The sequence below is a fragment of the Zingiber officinale genome, chromosome 1A (assembly GCF_018446385.1).
Source record: "Zingiber officinale cultivar Zhangliang chromosome 1A, Zo_v1.1, whole genome shotgun sequence".
In the NCBI taxonomy this organism is placed as follows: domain Eukaryota; kingdom Viridiplantae; phylum Streptophyta; class Magnoliopsida; order Zingiberales; family Zingiberaceae; genus Zingiber; species Zingiber officinale.
This window is the reverse complement of record NC_055987.1, coordinates 47,780,737-47,799,678: the sequence shown is the minus strand read 5'-3', so window position 1 is coordinate 47,799,678 and position 18,942 is coordinate 47,780,737. Positions and strand designations below refer to the sequence as shown.

The following is an 18,942-nucleotide window of genomic DNA, read 5'->3' as shown; positions in this document are numbered from 1 at the left end:
CGTGGTCCATTATGAGTTCCGTGACCACTTAAAGATCACTCTGACTGATCTTCAAGTAATCTGATGCCGACGTGTCACCACCTAACGTTGCATGGCCACCTTAGCGTCTTCAAGCATGCACGTACCAACAAATTCCATGCGCTGCCATCTCAATCTTCCATCAGCAATCCACCGGCTCACGCAATTAATCCACCGCCGCCACGGTTATAAATTCGGCCGAATTGGATGCGTCGATGCACTAAGATCGATCGAGTGGATTGGATATTGCATGCTATAATATAATGGCAATGAAGAAGGCGGCGGCGGCGGCGGCGGTGGTGGTGGTTCTGCTGGTGGTGGCGGCAGAGGCGGCGGAGGCTCAGCTGACGTGCGCCGACGTGCGGAAGATCGTGGGGACTTCGTGCTTGAATTACGTGACGGGGAAGGAGGCCCACGCGTCGCCGACGTGCTGCGCTGCCGTGCACGACCTGCAGGCCCGGACGCCGACGACAGCGATGCGGCGGCTGGCCTGCAACTGCCTGAAGACAGAGGCGACGCGGATCAAGAACATACAAGATCAGCTGTTGGCGGCGCTGCCCGGCCAGTGCGCCGTTTCCCTCTCCTTCCGCCTTAGCGTCCACATCGACTGCGCCTCGTACGCGTTCATATTCATATATATGCAACTAATTAATTTTTATTTACGAAAAATATTTAATTTTAAAGATGCTAATTAATTATCTCGTGGTTTATATTTTTGATGCAGAATTCCGTGAATGGATCGGAGGACATAAAGGAAGGAGGAGTATATATATTTTGAAAATAAGAAAAACCAAATGGAAAGGATGCTTGCTTTGGCATCAGTATACCTTTGGTTTGATGTATAAATAACAAGCTACTCTAGATTCTAGTAATAATTCTATATCTATAGTTCCAAATTGGTTGATAATTGGTATATATATATATATATATATAAAAATTTGACGGATGAAAATCAAGTGCACGACTGATTTACAGATTGTAAAATAAAATATCAATCAGAATCATGAACAAGAGTCAAGAAAAAAAGAAAACGAATCGAGAGAACATGAGAAGTCTTGGGAGAGATTTGTTATTGGAAAGCAATTCTGAGATTTTGATTTTATCATAATAACGGTTGACTACATACTATTCAATCTCGTACTTCAATATTTATATTCATGTAGGTGGTCTATCCCAAGATAACTAGTATAGACTTTTAAAATTATACATGTGTGTATCCAAACATAACCCCCTACTTTTAGGATAATCTTATTTAGAAAGAATAATAATGAATAATATGTTAGTGTATGAAACATCCAACGATCGAACCTGTGTTTTGATTATGTCAAAGAGTTCAAAGTTAAGTTGTTTTGTTTTCTAATGTGTTTGAATGAGCTTGCAGAAAAGTCCTAAATGTACTTAGGCAAAAGTCCTAGCTGCGGTTAGGCAAGTGGAAAACCCTAGGGGATGGTAACCCTAGGTCCTAGCGGGTGATAACCCTAGGCAGAAAGTCTTGGTGGATCAAGAGCTTCGGGTAAAAGTCCTAGAGTCGAGGACTCTAGGTGGAAAGGCCTGATGTCACGAACCAAGTGAAAGACTAGGCGGGTCATGGAGCAGATGTCCAGCGGAAAGTCCTGGAGCCTCGGGCGCTGAGCAAAAGACCAGTTGATCTGGAGGATCAATAGGCAACAGGTAAACTCTCCTGAGTGGAGTAGGTGAGGACGCGTTCCCCGATGAGGGAATAGTAGACGTCGGTTCGACCTAGGGTTTCCGGTCGAAAATCTGAAGTCAAAATTGGACAGTCCGATGACTGTCGAATTCTATCTTATTATGTCCTAACTTTGTTCTACAGGGTATGTTATGCTAACGTATTTTGCAGGAAGTGAATTGGAGTGTTTGGCTCAAGTAACCTAGAGAAGCAACCTCATAGCAAGGCACGAGGGCGCCCTCATGGAGCTTGAGGGCGCCCTGGACCTTGCGTGAGGGCGGCCTCATGGAGGTTGAGGACACCCTCAGGCGGATAGGTTGTGACCAGGTCGGAGCTCATCCACACTGCAGATTCGGCGCGAATGAGGGCGCCCTCCACAGGCTATAAAAGGTAGTCTCAAGCAGTAGCTTTGTATAACAACGAAATTACAATCTGTCTTCTCCGTGCTACTCAAAAGACGATCCAGAAAAGTTATAGCAAGACCCAGACAACCAGGAGCTTCAAACTTCTTATTTTCTGTTGTCGGTATATACTTTATTACTGCTTTAATTGTATATCAAACTATAATATTCCCGTGCTTATAATGATTGTCCAAAGTAAACGCTCAACAAGCGTGGGCCTTGGTGTTCATGTGTTTGTTATTTACTTTTTCGCTGCATGTTTTATTTCTGCTTCTTCCGAAACAAAAGTGAAAGTCACGAGCGCTATTCACCCCCCCCCTCTAGCGCTTTTGATCCAACAATTGGTATCAGAGCCCGAACTTCCAGAAGGTTTAACCGCCGACTGTGCACAAGAGCTATGGTCTAATTGAGCAATGTGGGTACAATATTGACCTCGAATAAAGAAAGTGGGGGCTCCTATGTTCGGATCAAGAGGACCAGACACCAGGCAGGAAGTCCTACTTGCGGCTAGGTATAAGAAAATCCTAGTAGGTCGGGTGGACCGAGGGGCAGGAAGCCTGTGGTCCTTTGTTTGAGAGGGGGGATTGTTGCGGTTGCAAGGTTGCAATCATACTCCCACATTGAAAACATATGGAAAAGATCATGGGTTTATAAGAGAAAATATATCTTCATTGGCATGAGACCTTTTGGGTAGAGCCCAAGAGCAAAACCATGAGGGCTTAGGCCCAAAGTGGATAATATCATGTCATTGTGGAGATATCTAAATTCTTTTCGATCCTACAATTATTTCAAATTATTTTCAAAATCTCCAAAAATTTAAATGTTTACTTATATTTTAAATTCAAACTTATATTTTAAATCTAAATTTCAATAAAGTTAACTCCGTCTCACACACACTCACAAGCTGAACATGCTTGATAACCTAGAATGGGTGAGATGGAAAATTAGGAAAATAAATAATAACTTTTATATTTTTATACACATGCTTTGACTCTAGAACCCTCAAATATTCATAGCATTAATTAAGGGGAGTGCAAAGAAATTTAAAGACTTTAGTTTTTATTGTTTTTCAAAGTTAAAAGTTCAAAATATTTCTGAAAAAGGATGTTTTTTTAAACTAAGTATTTGCTAAAGCTTTTATCAAAATTTTTAGTACTCCTAATTAAGTTTTTAAATTTATCAAAGTCTTTTTAAAAACTAAGTTTTTTATTAACTTATTTTGAAAACTAAGCTTTTTATTAAAGTCTTTTTAAAAGCTAAATTTTGAAAGCTAAGTATTAAATTTATCAAAGTTTTTTTATTAACTTATTTTGAAAACTAAGCTTTTTATCAAAGGCTTTTTAAAGCTAAGTTTTGAAAGTACTAAATTTATCAAAGTTTTTTTAATCTAAGTATTTTCAAAACTAAAAATTTAGCTAAATCTTCTTTGGAAAGGCTATGATAGTTTCAAATTTTACGTTTATCTAAGTTTTTTTTTAAAAAAGCTAAGTATTTGCAAAAATTCTCTACTTTAGCTAAGTTTTTTAAAAGAACTTATTTTCAAAGCTAAATTTCACTAAGTGCTACCCTTCAGGGGAGCTTAAAGTTAAAAAGAATAAATTTTTTACAACCCTCTCTCTACTTAGTATGCTTTTTTCATTTATGTCAAAGAGGAAGAAAGAAGTCAAAGTTAAGAATGTTAAGAATTTTTTTTAAAAAAAAAAAAAGAGGAAGCATAAGGGGGAGCACAAAGTTTGTTTTTCAAAATTATTATATTTATGCTCATGATACTTATGCTCAAATTCCTTCATTTTATTATTATGTTTTACTTAACTTTAAACCGTGTTATCATAATAAAAAAGGGGGCGATTATTGATGCAAGAAGCATTCGACGAACGAACCTGTATTTTGATTATGTCAAAGAGTCCAAAGTTAAGTTGTTTTGTTATCTAATGTGTTTGAATAAGCTTACAAAAAAGTCCTAAGTGTACTTAGACAAAAGTCCTAGCTGCGGTTAGGCAGGTGGAAAACTCTAGGGGGTGGTAACCCTAGGCGGAATGTCTTGGTGGGTCGAGAGCTTCGGGCAAAAGTCCTAGAGCCGAGGACTCTAGGTGGAAAGTCCTGGTGTCGCGAAGCAGGTGAAAGACTGGGTGGGTCGTGGAGCAGACGTCCAGCGGAAAGTCTTGGAGCCTCGGGCGCTGAGCAAAAGACCAGTTGGTCTGGAGGATCAACTAGCAACAGGTAAACTCTCTTGAGTGGAGTAGGTGAAGACGCGTTCCCTGGTGAGGGAACAGTAGGCATCGGTTCGACCTAGGATTTCTGGTCGGAAATCCGAAGTCAGAACCGGGCAGTCTGATGACTGTCAAATTCTATGTCTTATTATGTCCTAACTTTGTTCTGCATGGTATGTTGTACTAACATATTTTGCAGGAAGTGAATTAGAGTGTTTGCCTCAAGTAACCTGGAGAAGAAACCTCGCAGCAAGGTCCAGGGCGCCCTCATGGAGGTTGAGGGTGCCCTCAAGCGGATAGGCTGTGACCGGGTCGGAGCTCATCCACGCTGCGGATTCAGCGCGGATGAGGGTGCCCTCCATGCTATTGAGGGCACCCTCCACAAGCTATAAAAGGTAGTCTCGAGCAGCAGCTTTGTACAACAACGAATGGAAATCTGTCTTCTCCGTGCTGCTCAAAAGATGATCCAGAAAAGTTATAGCAAGACCTAGACGACCAAGAGCTTCAAACTTCTTATTTTTTGTTGTCGGTATATACTTTATTACTACTTTAATTGTATATCAAACTGTAATATTCCCGTGCTTATAGTGATTACCCAAAGAAAATGCTCAATGAGTGTGGGCCTTGGAGTAGGACTCAACCTAGGCTCTGAACTAAGTAAATTTTGGTGTTCGTGTGTTTGTTATTTACTTTCCGCTGCATGTTTTATTTCTGATTCTTCCAAAATGAAAGTGAAAGCCACGAGCGCTATTCACCCCCCCCCCTCCCTCTAACGCTTTCGATCCAACATAATAATCTCAAATTAATTTCAATCAATCAAGATTTATCAACCTACAACTTTGACAGTTAACTCAGCTCAGATCGACAGTATTGTTTGGCCTCGGAAGAAGGGGGGACATCAAGTGGATCAGATGAGGAAGATGGTGGCCGAACCTTCTGATGGGGATGAGGATGGACGAGGAAGGAAACTCTTGACCTCAGTGGAACTTCGGTGGCAGACGATAGATCGAGAGGAAGGCGGAAGAAGATCGCTCCTCCTCTGCTTCGCACGATCGTGCTCCTGTAGCAAAATTGACGAAGCCCCCAGTACTGTAGCTTCTGATCCCGTTTAAATTTGATCTCAGATTTGGACGAACGGTGTGTAATGCTTCAAATCTTAATCAACGGTCGGATCAGTTCAGAAATGGATCAAAAACTACAAATCTTGATCTATGATAATGATCTACACTTCCTTAAACTTGGATAGACCGATCATGATAAATGGCTCATATTTTCTCAGATCTTGGATGGATGGTCCAGATTACTCCAGAGCTTGATTTCCTCATTTAAATCCAGATCTGAGCTCAGTTTGCTCTGATATAACTTGGGTTCATGATCCCTTGATGCCTACAAGGAATATATCTAAATATTAGCATTCAATACAACAAATATGATATAATTTATAATTAAGTCCAAAAATTAACACAACTAATAAAATGTCATATAAACATGAAAGTAACACATGAGAAGATAAAAAAATATATGCCTATATGAGTCAAAATATTGTGACAAAATAATGGTTATCAATCATATAGTAAGAGGAGATATCAAATTTATATTAAAATTGGGCATATTGACTAGAGAGGGTTAAATAACATTACAAATTTTAAAAATGAGCATATAGTAATTAAAGCAATTGAATTAATCAAAATAAGCACAATAGAAATAAATTAGACTTAGACTAATTCAATCAAAGGAAATAAAAACATATATCAAATTTAGCTAACAGTTTACACATGTAAGTTGATCAACTAAACTAGAAATATAGGCATGCAACAATTATAATATGATTCTTATTTCTAATTCTTCCTATGTAGAGAAACATTTAAAAAAAAAAGAATCTATAAAGTTTAAGTGCAATAATACAAATAAGGAAACACTAAAACAAATAAAAATGTTACTCTACGTGTTGTCGATAAGAAATGAACCACATCATAGTGTGTCGTAGCATAGAAGTCGATGGGGCACTTAGAGTACGAGAACAAGAATGAATTCAGTATGAATGAGTGATTTTCAAGCTATGCCTCGAAAGTCCTTATATAGAACTCCTCCGGTCACCTGGAGCCTTCCTAGTCACCAGTAGATGTAAGATAACATTAAAAAAGCTCTTCCATCGTCGGTAAACCCTCCAGTAGCCTGAGCAAAGGTTAAACTTCATCTTGATCACCTTGTTTGGATTGTTAATAACGTCATCTCCTGATTGCCTGGAAGCTACTTCAGCCACCCGTATCCTCGGTCGCCTAGATCCTCTGAAATCTCTTCATCGAAAGCAATCACCAGTCAGTCACCCTCGGACTCCATCCTATTAGGGATCTTGTATGGCCAGCTAGAAGGGGTTGAATAGTTGTGCATCCAAATTGATTGCTCCCTATGTATTCGTTAGTGCACAGCGAAAAACAAATAAATACAAATACAAATACAAATACAAATATGAAAGCTAAAGACAAGAAGAGAAAGCAAACCGCTAACACGTTTCCTTTAACGTGGTTTGGAGATTAGGGCTCCTACTCCATGGCTGTCCGTAAGATGGACGATCCCTATCCGTTGGTAGATTATCCCCCGGCAAACTTCGACTACTCAAGTAACTCCTTCTGGGTAGAAAAACCTCACCACAACACCAACCAAGAACACTTGGATACAAAGGAAACCTTGAGCACTTAGTGACTACTAATTAGGCTTTAACCAAATCTAATTTCGTTATCTTGGACAGCCATCCCAAGCTTCATCTTATAGAGCTTGGGAAGAAACAACCTTGTTGTTTTACCATTAGCAGCCGACTGGTCCTTGCACCAGTCGACTGATGCCTGGCCAACGACTCTTTACCAGTTGACTGATCCCTACCGTTCAGGCACAGAAACTCTCTATGCTCACTCCCAATTGACTGGTTGGGTCGACTGGCATAACCCTAAACCTAGGGTTTCCCTTCCCGAGTACATTTCTCTCACACTTGGACCCTCACTTGACTCTTCTTCGCAGCTTTAACCTCTTGTCTTTAAGCCTACTTCTATTGGCTCTCATCCCTCGGATGCATTCAAGCCCGCGGCTCATCCCCAATGTCATCCTTCGTGTATGTCTCAAATAACAAGGGTAAACTTAACTTAAACCATTTTTCCAAACATCAAAACACATGGTCACACCGGACCATTGGGATTGCTCTAACAATATCTCCCTTTTTAATGTTTGACAATACGTTTAAGTTAGGGAATACAAATAGTAAATAACAATGCTAATAACAAATGGACTTATGTTGTCAATGCTACACACTTGGACTTACACCACGAATGGACTTACGTTGCCAAGGCTACACACTTCGACTTACACCGCCGAATGGACTTACGTTGTCAAGGCTACACACTTGGACTTACACCGCCGAATGGAAAATACAAACATACATTAGAACCTATCCCTAGGCTCCTCCTACACCTAAGCTCCCCATTGTGCTAAGAATTTTACCGCAGGGATATTTAAGAACCTATCACAAGACTCCCCCTACGTAAAGGTACTTAAGGTTTTCCCAACTAAACCTTACTTCTCCCCATTTGCCTAACATTAAAAAACTTCCAACAATATCCCAATTATTAAAACTTGATCATCCAAACTGACCCTAAACTTGTATATTTATCCACCATGGATCTCATACACCTATACGAGTTGACCTGGTCAAAATCAGTGCTAAAAAAAGTTTCAGACTGGTATCAGTCGACTGCCTCCAACATCAGTTGACTGCCCTCATCGACACAAACTCACAGAGGCATTCTATTGTCAAAAAATATTGTTTTCATTCGACTAGTAACTGTACTAGTCGACTGGTACCGTGATTTCTACCCAATCAACATTTCTGACCCAATTTCAGAAATGCACTAATAATTCCATAGATATCCAAAAATTCCTAAACTTTGTGGAGAGGTCTATTTTGCCCATGTCTAATTGAAAAAAATACATTTAAAAATATACATATCTCAGATCTCAAGATTGACATGAAATTCAAAACTAAATAAATGGTTCAATTGAACCTTGACCTAAAATCCTAGTTTTGACTTCCTCTTGATGTATTTGCTTATACCAACCCACAATGCATCCCTAGCATTAGTTTATATGACATCTATACATCCAAAACTAATTATCATGCAATATGACCCCAATGTCATATTTCTAAGCATGAAACACAAACTATTTGTGTCAATTCTCTAGGTTTGAGACTCAAATCCGTCTCCAAACCACTTTGGTATATTCCATGGCTCTTCTAGACTCTCAAGTAATATCCACCTGAGATCCATTGGCCATGGGTCGTAAATTGACTCTTTGAGCTCTCCCTAAAGCTCTTAACCTTAGTCACATCCCTAGGTGACTCATCTATTGTGACTAAACCACAATGATGTCCTTTAGAAGATTTCCTCATCTTATTGACCTTGGACACATCATCCTTGCTATAGTCATATACAAGCCTAGCATAAGACTTTCCGTTAGCCTTGGATGACTCTCCCTTGCTATTATCATTTGCCACCCTAGCATATGATTTTTCCTTGGCCTTGGAGGAACTGGATCGGTATCCCAAACCCGATCTATCATTGTTGGGTCTTTGGATATCCAACATCATACCTAATCCCTTAGATCTAACATTGAATCTCTTAAGGAATTTCTCCAATTGATCAAGCTTTGCTTTTACAGCTTGATTTTCCTTTTCTAGGTTCCTAAACCTAGAGTCAACATGTCCACCTTGGACATTCCTAGACCTACCCTTTCTAGGCATGTGTCTCCCCTTCTTAGGATTAATGACTTGGTTCTCCATTATCTTCTTCTCCTTAGGTAATGAGAATCTAACATGTCTAGGTTTATCATGCATAGGTCTCTTAAGGTTATGATTTACATTGACTCTATTTCTATCATGATATCTAAAATCAAAATTTTTCATTGCTACATAATGATTATCATTATTTCTCCTAGCATGCATGGGAATATAAGAATTTGAATTACATTTCAAGTTGGGATATACCTCCCTTACCCTTGAAGCTCCCCCTCAACTTGAGTTTTTCTTCTTCTCCTATTTCTTTAGGTGTACAAGCTTCTTGATCTCCATCTTCTTAGGATATTTGGTGTGATATTGTTCCTTCTCCCCACATGGGAAGCATACTATGTGCATCCTCCTCCTTTGAACTTCTTCATTTCTACAACCTTTGTTGGTGTTTAAATTAACTTGAATGGATTTAGGAGTTACCTTCTTCTTACCCAATGGACACCTACTCTTGTAGTGTCCCTTCTCATTGCACCTGAAGCAAATGATATGGTCTTTTGACTTCACTTTGGTGGAGGTACTCACTAGGTTAACTTTTAAGACTTTTTCTTCGCTTGTCTTGGATTCTTCTTCAACCAAGGAGGATTCCGCATCCACACTTGTGGATGGCATTTCTTCATCCTTCTCCTCTTCGGATTTTGAGCATGGCTCAACTTCCGTTTGCTCCTCCTCAACTTGAGCAATTAAACCCATCTCCTTGGGTTCTTCTTCTTCTTGTGTAGGTTTAGGTTCTTCCCCTAGAACCATCTTCACTTTGCTCTACAAATCATGGGCGTTCTCATATTCACCTACATCATTTATCACGTTAGAAGGCAAAATATCAATTAAAATTGATATTACCTTTGAATTTTCCTTTGACCATGAAGTCTGCTCTTCCGTCCAATATCACGGTCGGAGTTTCTTCCCATTCTTAAAAGGGTTAATTAATTTTAAAGGTTTAATTAATTTTAAAAAGATTTAATTAAAGTTAATTAATTTTGAAAAGTTTTAATTATTTTAAAAATGTTTAATTAATTTTAAAACATTTAATTAGTTTTAAAAGGTCTAATTAATTTTTAAAAATATTTAATTAAGGTTAATTAATTTTAAAAGGTTTTAATTAATTTTAAATTAAATTTATTTAAAGATTATAATTTAAATGATTTATTAGTTAAAAATTTGTGTAATTTGAAAGTTAATTTAATTAAATTGATTGAAAATTTAATTGATCGTTATTCATCTCACCTGATCTACATTTTCAATCAAGGAAATTCTATAATTTTATGAGATATTTTATGTTAATGTTTTACATTTGAAGATCGTTTGACTTTGTATTTGATTTAGGTTTAACCATTAATTAATTAAATGTTCATTTTAAATATTAGTTTCCAGGTAGTGGTGAGACACAGGGGCCTTCTTTAGTATCAAAGCAACGACCACTTTCTAAACAAAATCTTTTTAAGAAATTTGATATTTAATTTTTCTATTGATAAACCTTGATCTAACTAATCTATAATATGGTGAGGTAGCTTTGGTTAATTCCACTTAGCTAAGTAGACCAATTGTAACGATCACCCTTCTTACTACTACTCTCTAAGGGTGACTGTTACCTAACTATTACTCTACTTACTAGTGTCACTGATACTGTTATTAGCATCAGTTAGATTTATCACGGCTCAGAGGAATTCCTACTGAAAAATTTAGGCAAAATCTCCCCTGTACCGGTGACCAAATCAATAATACAAACAATGTATACACAGCCACAGGCGGCTAGAACATATTTTTCACAATCACGTAGTGATAAAAACCACAATAAGAAGAAAGAAACTACTCTAGCAATAGTAAACAACTATATCACTCCACGAATAATAAAAGAAAACTAATTACAAGTGCGGAATAAACTCAACTACAATTCCAATTGCATAATAACATTAAAAGAGAACTAAACAGAAAAGTCTTGGCAATTTACCAGCTCATTCTGGATCTCTCCATAGTCCAGTCATCACACACCTTCATCACCACCACCTTGTCGCCTTCCTTTCATACTTTAGCTTTTCCTTTATCTGCAGTAGGAGGTAAAATAGATCTATAAGCGAAATGCTTAGTAAGTACTATACTATCTCACAAAAACTCGAAGTGCATAAAAATGCAAACAATACTGAAACTGAAATGCTAAAAGAAAAGCTACATGTACTCATCTAATAGCAAGGTACTCAAATAAACTGCATACTCATGATATACCAGAATAAAGCTGCATACTGGAAACAAAACTAATCATGCTCACTAAACTGATAAGAAAAGTAATGAAACTCATGTTGTATGCTTAGAATTAAAGGAACTAAACTTCTGCAAATTCTAAACATAGGTGATACTTGTTTTATTTACTTATAGCTTTATACTTGAAATTAATCTTTTAATTTCTTTTACTTTTACTTTTCTTTCTTCTTCTTTTTCTTTGGGCCCAGGCTTAGTACCATCTTATGTGCGCTCCCTAATAGAAACTGCTGTAGTCCCACAGGGTAAAGACCTCGGTCTTACCAGGGTCGAGACCTCGGAAACGGTCACCTGGATTTGTTTAACGACAACCTCGGAAGTCGAGTACTAGCCTCTTACTTTAATTTACTTGTTATCTCTTTTTAACTAGACCTTGGTCTTTTTCTTACTTATAGTTGCTCATTATAGCAAGGAAAGTCCAAACTAAATGCTATGTGCATACATGTATATGCTAAAATCTGTTCATGCATATCTTAACGCAAAGGGAAACAAAAATCAGCATACTACTATATGTTATAATCTGTTCATGCACATCTTAAAGCAAAGGAAAACAAAAATCAGCATGCTACTATATGCTAAAATCTGTTCATATGAATACTAAAAATCTGCACATGTGAATAACAAAAATCTGCACATGTGAATCATTAAAAATCTGCGAATGAAACAGAATTAAAAACTAATACGGCTCATGCTATTCTAATACTGCATACTTTAAATAAAGGTTGTCCTTCTAACTAAATAAGGGTTGTTCTTGCCCTTTGAGTTGCAAGAAAAATGCTAAACCATTCTAACTAAATAATGAGTTGTTATTACTCTTCAAATACTGAAATTTAGGATCCTATCTTGACCTTGGACTTGCTTTGCTTTGAACTTCTCATAAACCAAAATAACTACTAAAGATGCAGCTATAGTACTAGAATTAATGCTAATCCTGCTCACTGTATCAACAAAAATGAAAATAAGCTGCATGCTATTATAAAAGGCTGTTCAGCATGGTAAATCAGCAAAGTGAGCAAAACTGAAATACCAATGATAAGGGTTGTTCATATTCACAGTAGTGACTAAAACTCAAAACCACAAGCTTATAATACACGTATAGAAAGCCCAAAACCCAAACGGACTACTCACGATACAAGCTATTTATGTTCACTTAACAAACACTAAATCTGCATGCTTTAAATTACCACCAAGGGGATCTAATACAGCATGTTGGAGTAACAAAAGACCTAACCGCATGCTATAATTAGTTCTATTCATGTGTATTGAGTAACAAGGAACTAAATTAAATGCTGCATGTTTAAAACACATTCTAACTTGCTGGATCTGAAGTATAAAGGGTTTAACTTACTGATTTTGAGATGAACAGATTCTAAACTTCAAGCTTAAAGTAAGGGATGTGCAAATAAATCCATTATAACTACTTAGGGTATGCTGTGAAGATCAAACAATTACAACTACTTAACATGCTGTGTAAGTAAGCACAATTTCAAAGGAAATCTGAACTACACTCATGAACTAAGGCCCCTTTCAAACTCAGAACTATCAAGGAGAAATCCACACTGGAAAAAAAATCAACTACTTGAATCATGCTCATTCACTACATGGCTAAATCCGAAACAGGAACAAGAAGCATGCTGTGGATGGTAAGAAAAACCCTAGCATGGCAATTCGGCACAGCAACTCAACCTTAGAAATTCGGCCAGATAAACAAAGCAAAGAAAGGGAAAGCTCTAGCATACAATACTACTCGGCACTGTGAAATCCGGAAGCAAGAAAGAAAATCGAAGCTCGGAGCAACTCCTACCACATGTGAGTAGTACTTACCCTTGCTTTTAGAACTTACAACCGAGAAGAAGGAGGTCTAGGGTTTCAGTGAAGCTTCAATCTCGGCAACTTTTTGGTGTTCCCGAGTTCCCTTTGTCGCGGTGACCACGCACGGGTGAAGGCCGGCCGGAAGAAGCCTTCGTCGGCCGCCGGAGGGAGGAAACCCTAGCTCTGTCATCTTCTTCGCCCAAGCACAGCGCCGTCGCACGCGAGAGAGAAGAAAGGGAATAGGTTTCGAGTTCAGAAAAACACTTAAGCTCTCTTTTAAATCTAGGGTTTCCTATTACTAACTATACCTTAAATATCTATCTCTACTTATTTGGCTAACAAAACCCGCGTAGCTCAGCTGGTTGGTTGTGCCCGGTTAGGTCGGGTTCGACCCGAGTTCATGGGTTCGAGTCTCACCTTCAACGATTTTTTGTCAAAACTTCTTTCTTTTTGTAAATATACTAAACGACCTCCAAAAATTACGTAAAAATACTCTAAAAATTCCTAAAAATCTCTAGAATATTTTAAAAGTATTTCTAAATGTTTTTGAAGACATTTAGAACTCAAAATAGGGAAAATTAGGTCGTTACACCAATTATGATACATCTTACCGTACTTGACTCACTAGATCAAGTTTTTCTAATATACTATCATCTCATCCCACCCTGGTATTAGGTTGGACAAGAGTCAAACTATCTTTTTCAATCTAGTCCTAATTACCTAGACAAGTAGACTATGTTCTTGAGGTGCTAACTAATTTAGGGCCTCCCCTGAATCATTGAACTTATGTCTTGTGTTAACTTTTTGTTTAGGTGTATATTGATTTGTTTTGTAGTTATTAAAATATACTTGATTATAGATTTGTTCATGGGAATTAAACCTTTTTGTTGAGTTAGACTTGTAACCCAAATTTGAATTTGGTTTATTAGATTTATTTAAGGATTTATCATTTTTTTTATATAGTGAATTTTATTTTAAGGTATATAAAATTTGTTCAATCCTACTTGCTTGGTTAAACAAGCTTTTAGAATAGTTTGATTTTTATTTTGACTAATTAGTGAAATAAATATTTTATTTGTTGAGTTGAACTTGTATCCTAGTCTGAATTTATTATACACAGCTCGTTGATGTTAGTGCGGTTAGCACTAACGGTCTAACTCAGGTTTTGATGAATGACAAATTAGGTTAAGTTAGTTGTTTTTTTGATCTAACACTCTGATCGAGTGTGCAGGAGAAGTCCAAACAGGTCGACGGGCTGACCGGATGTCTGGCACGAAGCCCAGCTAGATCGACGGGCTGACCGGATAAATGGCATGAAGTCCAAATGGGTCGACGGGCTGACCGGACATTTAGCACGAAGTCCAGCTAGGTCGACGGGCCGACTGGATAGCTGACATGAAGTCCAGACAAGTCGACGGGCTGATCGGATGTCTGGCAAGAGGTAAGTAAAGGTAAGTCACTAGAGGAGAGTGACTGTGAGGACGCGTCCTAGTTAAGGGACAGTAGGCGTCGGTCCAGCTTAGGTCCATTTTGGATCCCTAAATTGAGACCCTGACTAAGTTCTGGTCTCGGGAAGACAGGACCTAAATTATAAATCTATGTAAACTATTTATGCATATATTTTTATAACTCTATGTTGTAGATACAAATGTAGAGCTTCAAATTCTGCATGCGTAGCAACTGACAGATCTTGATTCTGAGTTTGGAGTCAAAAGTTATGACCCTCGGAATATTACTGTGTCAAACAAGTAGTTGGACACGCCTGGGATCAGCCATATTCAAACTCTCCTCATCTGATCCGAATTTTTGGGATCTAATAAGCTCTGGAGACTCCTCCAAAGGGCTATAAAAGGAGGGGTTGAGCAAGCTTCAAACATAGAACCCTCATACGTGCTTCAAAGTATCCAAACGACTTTCCGACTGCTCTAGGCTCCTGCTATGAAGCTGCTGCGCTCGACGACTGCTCCGAGGAGTTCCGATCGCGCTCGACAGACAGACATCAACACGAAGTGCTTCATCTTTTGATCCTTAAAAGTGTTGGTAAAATTTCCTTTATTGTACTTAATTATTATAAAAGGCAAGTGCAGTGTGTTGCACTTGACTTCATTCTTATTGTACTCAATTCTCTCTTCCGGGGGTACCGGAAGAGATTTTTAGTGGATTGTCCATCGATAGGTCCGCGGGACCTAGGCCTTGGAGTAGGAGTCGCCGAAGGCTCTGAACCAAGTAAAACCCGCTTGTGTTATTTTTGGTGTTGCTTTTCGTATTTACTTTCCGCTGCGTACACTCGTGTTTTAAAAATCGAAAAGAAGTGTTTTTCAAAATCACGTGATTCACACCTCCCTCTCACGTGTGTTACGATCCAACAAGTGGTATCAGAGCCAGGTTTCGCTCTGATTTGGTGCAACCACCAATCAAGCAAAGGGGGGTCTTTTTAAAGAAAAAAATTAGATATCGTTGGTCTTTAAAATAAAGACAAAATATTATTTTTGAAAAAAAATTACGCCGTTCATATTTTTTCCCTCCAAAATTATTTTTGAAAAATATATCATCATCTTTTCACGATTGCTTAGTATTGACAAAATATTACATTTTCAAAAATTTGAAATAATATTTTTTATTAATATTTTATTATTTTTTTTGAAAGTAGTGAAATATTATTTTTTTCAGCACTGCTAATCTAAGACCAAGTCTTGGGACTTTTTCTCTGTTTTCTTGTGTGCAAGACCAAAGTCTCTTCAAGAAGGACAGAACCCCCATGAGACACCACCATACGTTGAAGAAGATTTCAACTACTGGAGGCGAAGAATGGAATGTTTCTTAGGAATCTTAGATTTCGATAATGTGCTAATATTGAGAAAACCTTCTCAGGACTCAGAATTGAACAAAAATGTAAGTAAACTTATTTGTAATGTTTTACCTAACAATATTTTATGCAGACTAGAAAAGTACAAGAATGCATATGAGCTTTGGACCCAGTTGATCAAGCTTCACGAGACGCCGATGGAACTAGAGGATCAAGTTAAAATCAAATCCGGACTCGAGTCAAATCCAACGGAGAAGCCCACTAAATTAGGGGTTGTGCTCAAGGTTAATGATATTTACCAAAATACCCCTGCTAATAGTAGTTTAAAAAAATATGAGCATTGATTTGGTTATTTCTGAAAATATATGTGAAAATAATGTAGTTGACAATAATTACAAAATACCCCTAGGATATTATCTGATAAAACAAATCTAATTAATTTATAAAATTCAAAAAATCTGAAAATAATTAATAAACCTAAAAATTCAAACTTAAACCTAAACAAATATAAAAACTCAAATGATAGAGTTGACAAGGTCAATATTGATTTAGATAAAATTAATAAATTATTTAATAATCTAGACAATATTAATCTAGAAAATCCTATCCAAACCCAAGATAATTTAATTAACAAAAAACTAAATTTTAATGATAAGAATAATCTAATAAATTCCACTAATTATATCAACTTAAAAGACAAAGAAAATATAAAGATAAAATCAAAGATAAGATCAAACATTTTGATAAAATCAAACACTTTGATAAAATCAAAACTAAATTTAACAAAATTAAAATTAAATGATAAAGATAACATATTAAACAAAGATAATCTGAAAATTTTAAAATTAACAATTAATAAAAGATTAAAAGATAAACTTTTAAGGAAATATAATTCAAACATTTTAATTAATTCAAATTTTAAAATTAATAAAAACTTAAACATTAACATTAATCTATTAAATAAAGATAATTTAATTAACTTGATAAAATTAAAAGAAAATTCAAATATTAAATACACCCTCTTAAAGAAAGATAATTTGGCTAATTTAATTAATTCAAAATTAAAAACTTAAATCTAAATTACAAATTAAACATTAAATTTTAACCAAAACTAAATTATACAAGAAATCTTTAAAAGGAAAATCAATAATTTAGGGGGAGGCTCTAGAATAGCTGACACTTCCAAAAATAATCTACCCGGCAGGGTAACCAAAACTAACCTACCCGACAGGGTAACCAAACATAAACCTACCCGGTAGGGTAATTAGGATTAGAGTAAAAAGGGATAAGGTTTAACTTGACCTACGGTACTAATGAAGTTTTGGACGATAGTACGTTAGGAAAACTTAGTCTATGCATGTCTAGGAAGATATGTCTTCGACCTGGTGTATTTGGTTAAGTAAAAAGGGACAAGGTTAAGTTAGACCAAGGTTTTATATTAAGTTCCGTGGATAGGACTATTTGAAAAACCTCGAAGGCTTGGTTACTCTAATGATGTCCAGGTGACTCACCATAGCCTAGAAATTTATTCGAAGAATGTCTATTTGTTGAGCCCAAAGTTAAACTTGAATCTAATACAAAGTTAAACCAAACCCTAAAATTGAATCAAATTCATTTCACAAAATTATAAGATTCCCAGATTGAAAACTTAGATCTGGTGAGATGAATAAGGATTAAAATTAAATTAAATTAAATTAAATTAAATTAAATTAAATTAAATTAAATTAAATCAATTAAAATTAAAATTAAAATTAAAATTAAGTAAATTAAAATTAAATTAAATTAAATTAAATTAAATCAATTAAAATTAAAATTAAAATTAAGTAAATTAAAACTAAATTAAAATTAAATTAAATTAAAAATAGACTAAACGAAATTAAAAATTATTTTTAAAAAATCATTTTAACTTAAAATTATTTTAAAAATCTTTTTAACTTAAAATTATTTTAAAAATTATCATAACTTAAAAATTATTTTAACTTAAAAATTATCTTAACATAAAAATTATTTTAAAAATTATTTTAACTTAAAAATTAACTTAAAAACTATTTTAACTTAAAAATTATCTTAACTTAAAGATCGTATTAAAAATTATTTTAACTTAAATATTATTGAATTTTTTTTTAATTTTTAAAAATTATTTTAAAAATTCTTTAAAAAAAACCTTAAAAATTATTTTAAAAACTTTTAAAAATCATCTAATTTTTTTTAAAAAAAATCATCTAAAAAGATATTTTAAAAAATTCGTTTAAAAATTATTTTTAAAATCATTTTAAAAATTCCTTTAAAAATTATTTTAGTTTTTTTAAAAAAACATTCTTTTAAAAATCATTTAAAATTATTTTAAAAATCATTTTTAAAACTTTTAAAATCATTTTAAAAATTCTTTTTAAAATTTATTTTAAAAAATTCTTTTAAAAATTCTTTTGAAAATTCTTTTAAAAATCATTTTAAAAATTCTTTAAAAATCATTTTAAAAAAAAACTTTAAAAATTATTTTAAATTCTTTTAAATTATTTTTAAAACTTTAAAGACTCTTTTAAAATTCTTTTTAAAATTATTTTAAAAATCATTTTTAAAACTTTTAAAAATCATTTTAAAAATTTCTTTAAAAAAAATATTTTAAAAACTTTTAAAAAACATTTTAAAAATTCTTTTAAAAAACATTTTAAAAATTCTTTTAAAAAATCATTTAAAAATACTTTTAAAATTGTTTTTTAAAAAAAAAACTTTTAAAAATCATTTAAAAAAAACTCTTTTAAAATTTATTTAAAAAAAAATTTTTAAATCATTTGAAAAATTATTTTAAAAAAATTTTAGAAATCCATTTAAAAATTATTTTAGTCTGTTTAATTAAATTAAAATCTTATTTAAACTTAAAATTTTATTTTTAACTTAAAATTCCCTTTTAAAAATTACCTTTA

At 35.0% G+C, this 18,942-nt stretch overlaps 1 protein-coding gene across 1 annotated transcript; it reads left to right on the top strand.

Moving 5' to 3' along the window:
• Positions 1–287: 287 nt before the first annotated feature.
• Positions 288–752, top strand: LOC121997832 (non-specific lipid-transfer protein 3-like). Its single transcript, XM_042552470.1, has 2 exons — positions 288–634; positions 743–752. The coding sequence occupies exons 1-2, from the start codon at positions 288–290 to the stop codon at positions 750–752; spliced, it is 357 nt and encodes a 118-aa protein (XP_042408404.1).
• Positions 753–18,942: the final 18,190 nt, after the last annotated feature.

Bases quoted from the DNA above. Each gene is read 5' to 3' on its own strand.
- LOC121997832 (XM_042552470.1), top strand. From the start codon at position 288: ATGAAGAAGGCGGCGGCGGCGGCGGCGGTGGTGGTGGTTCTGCTGGTG.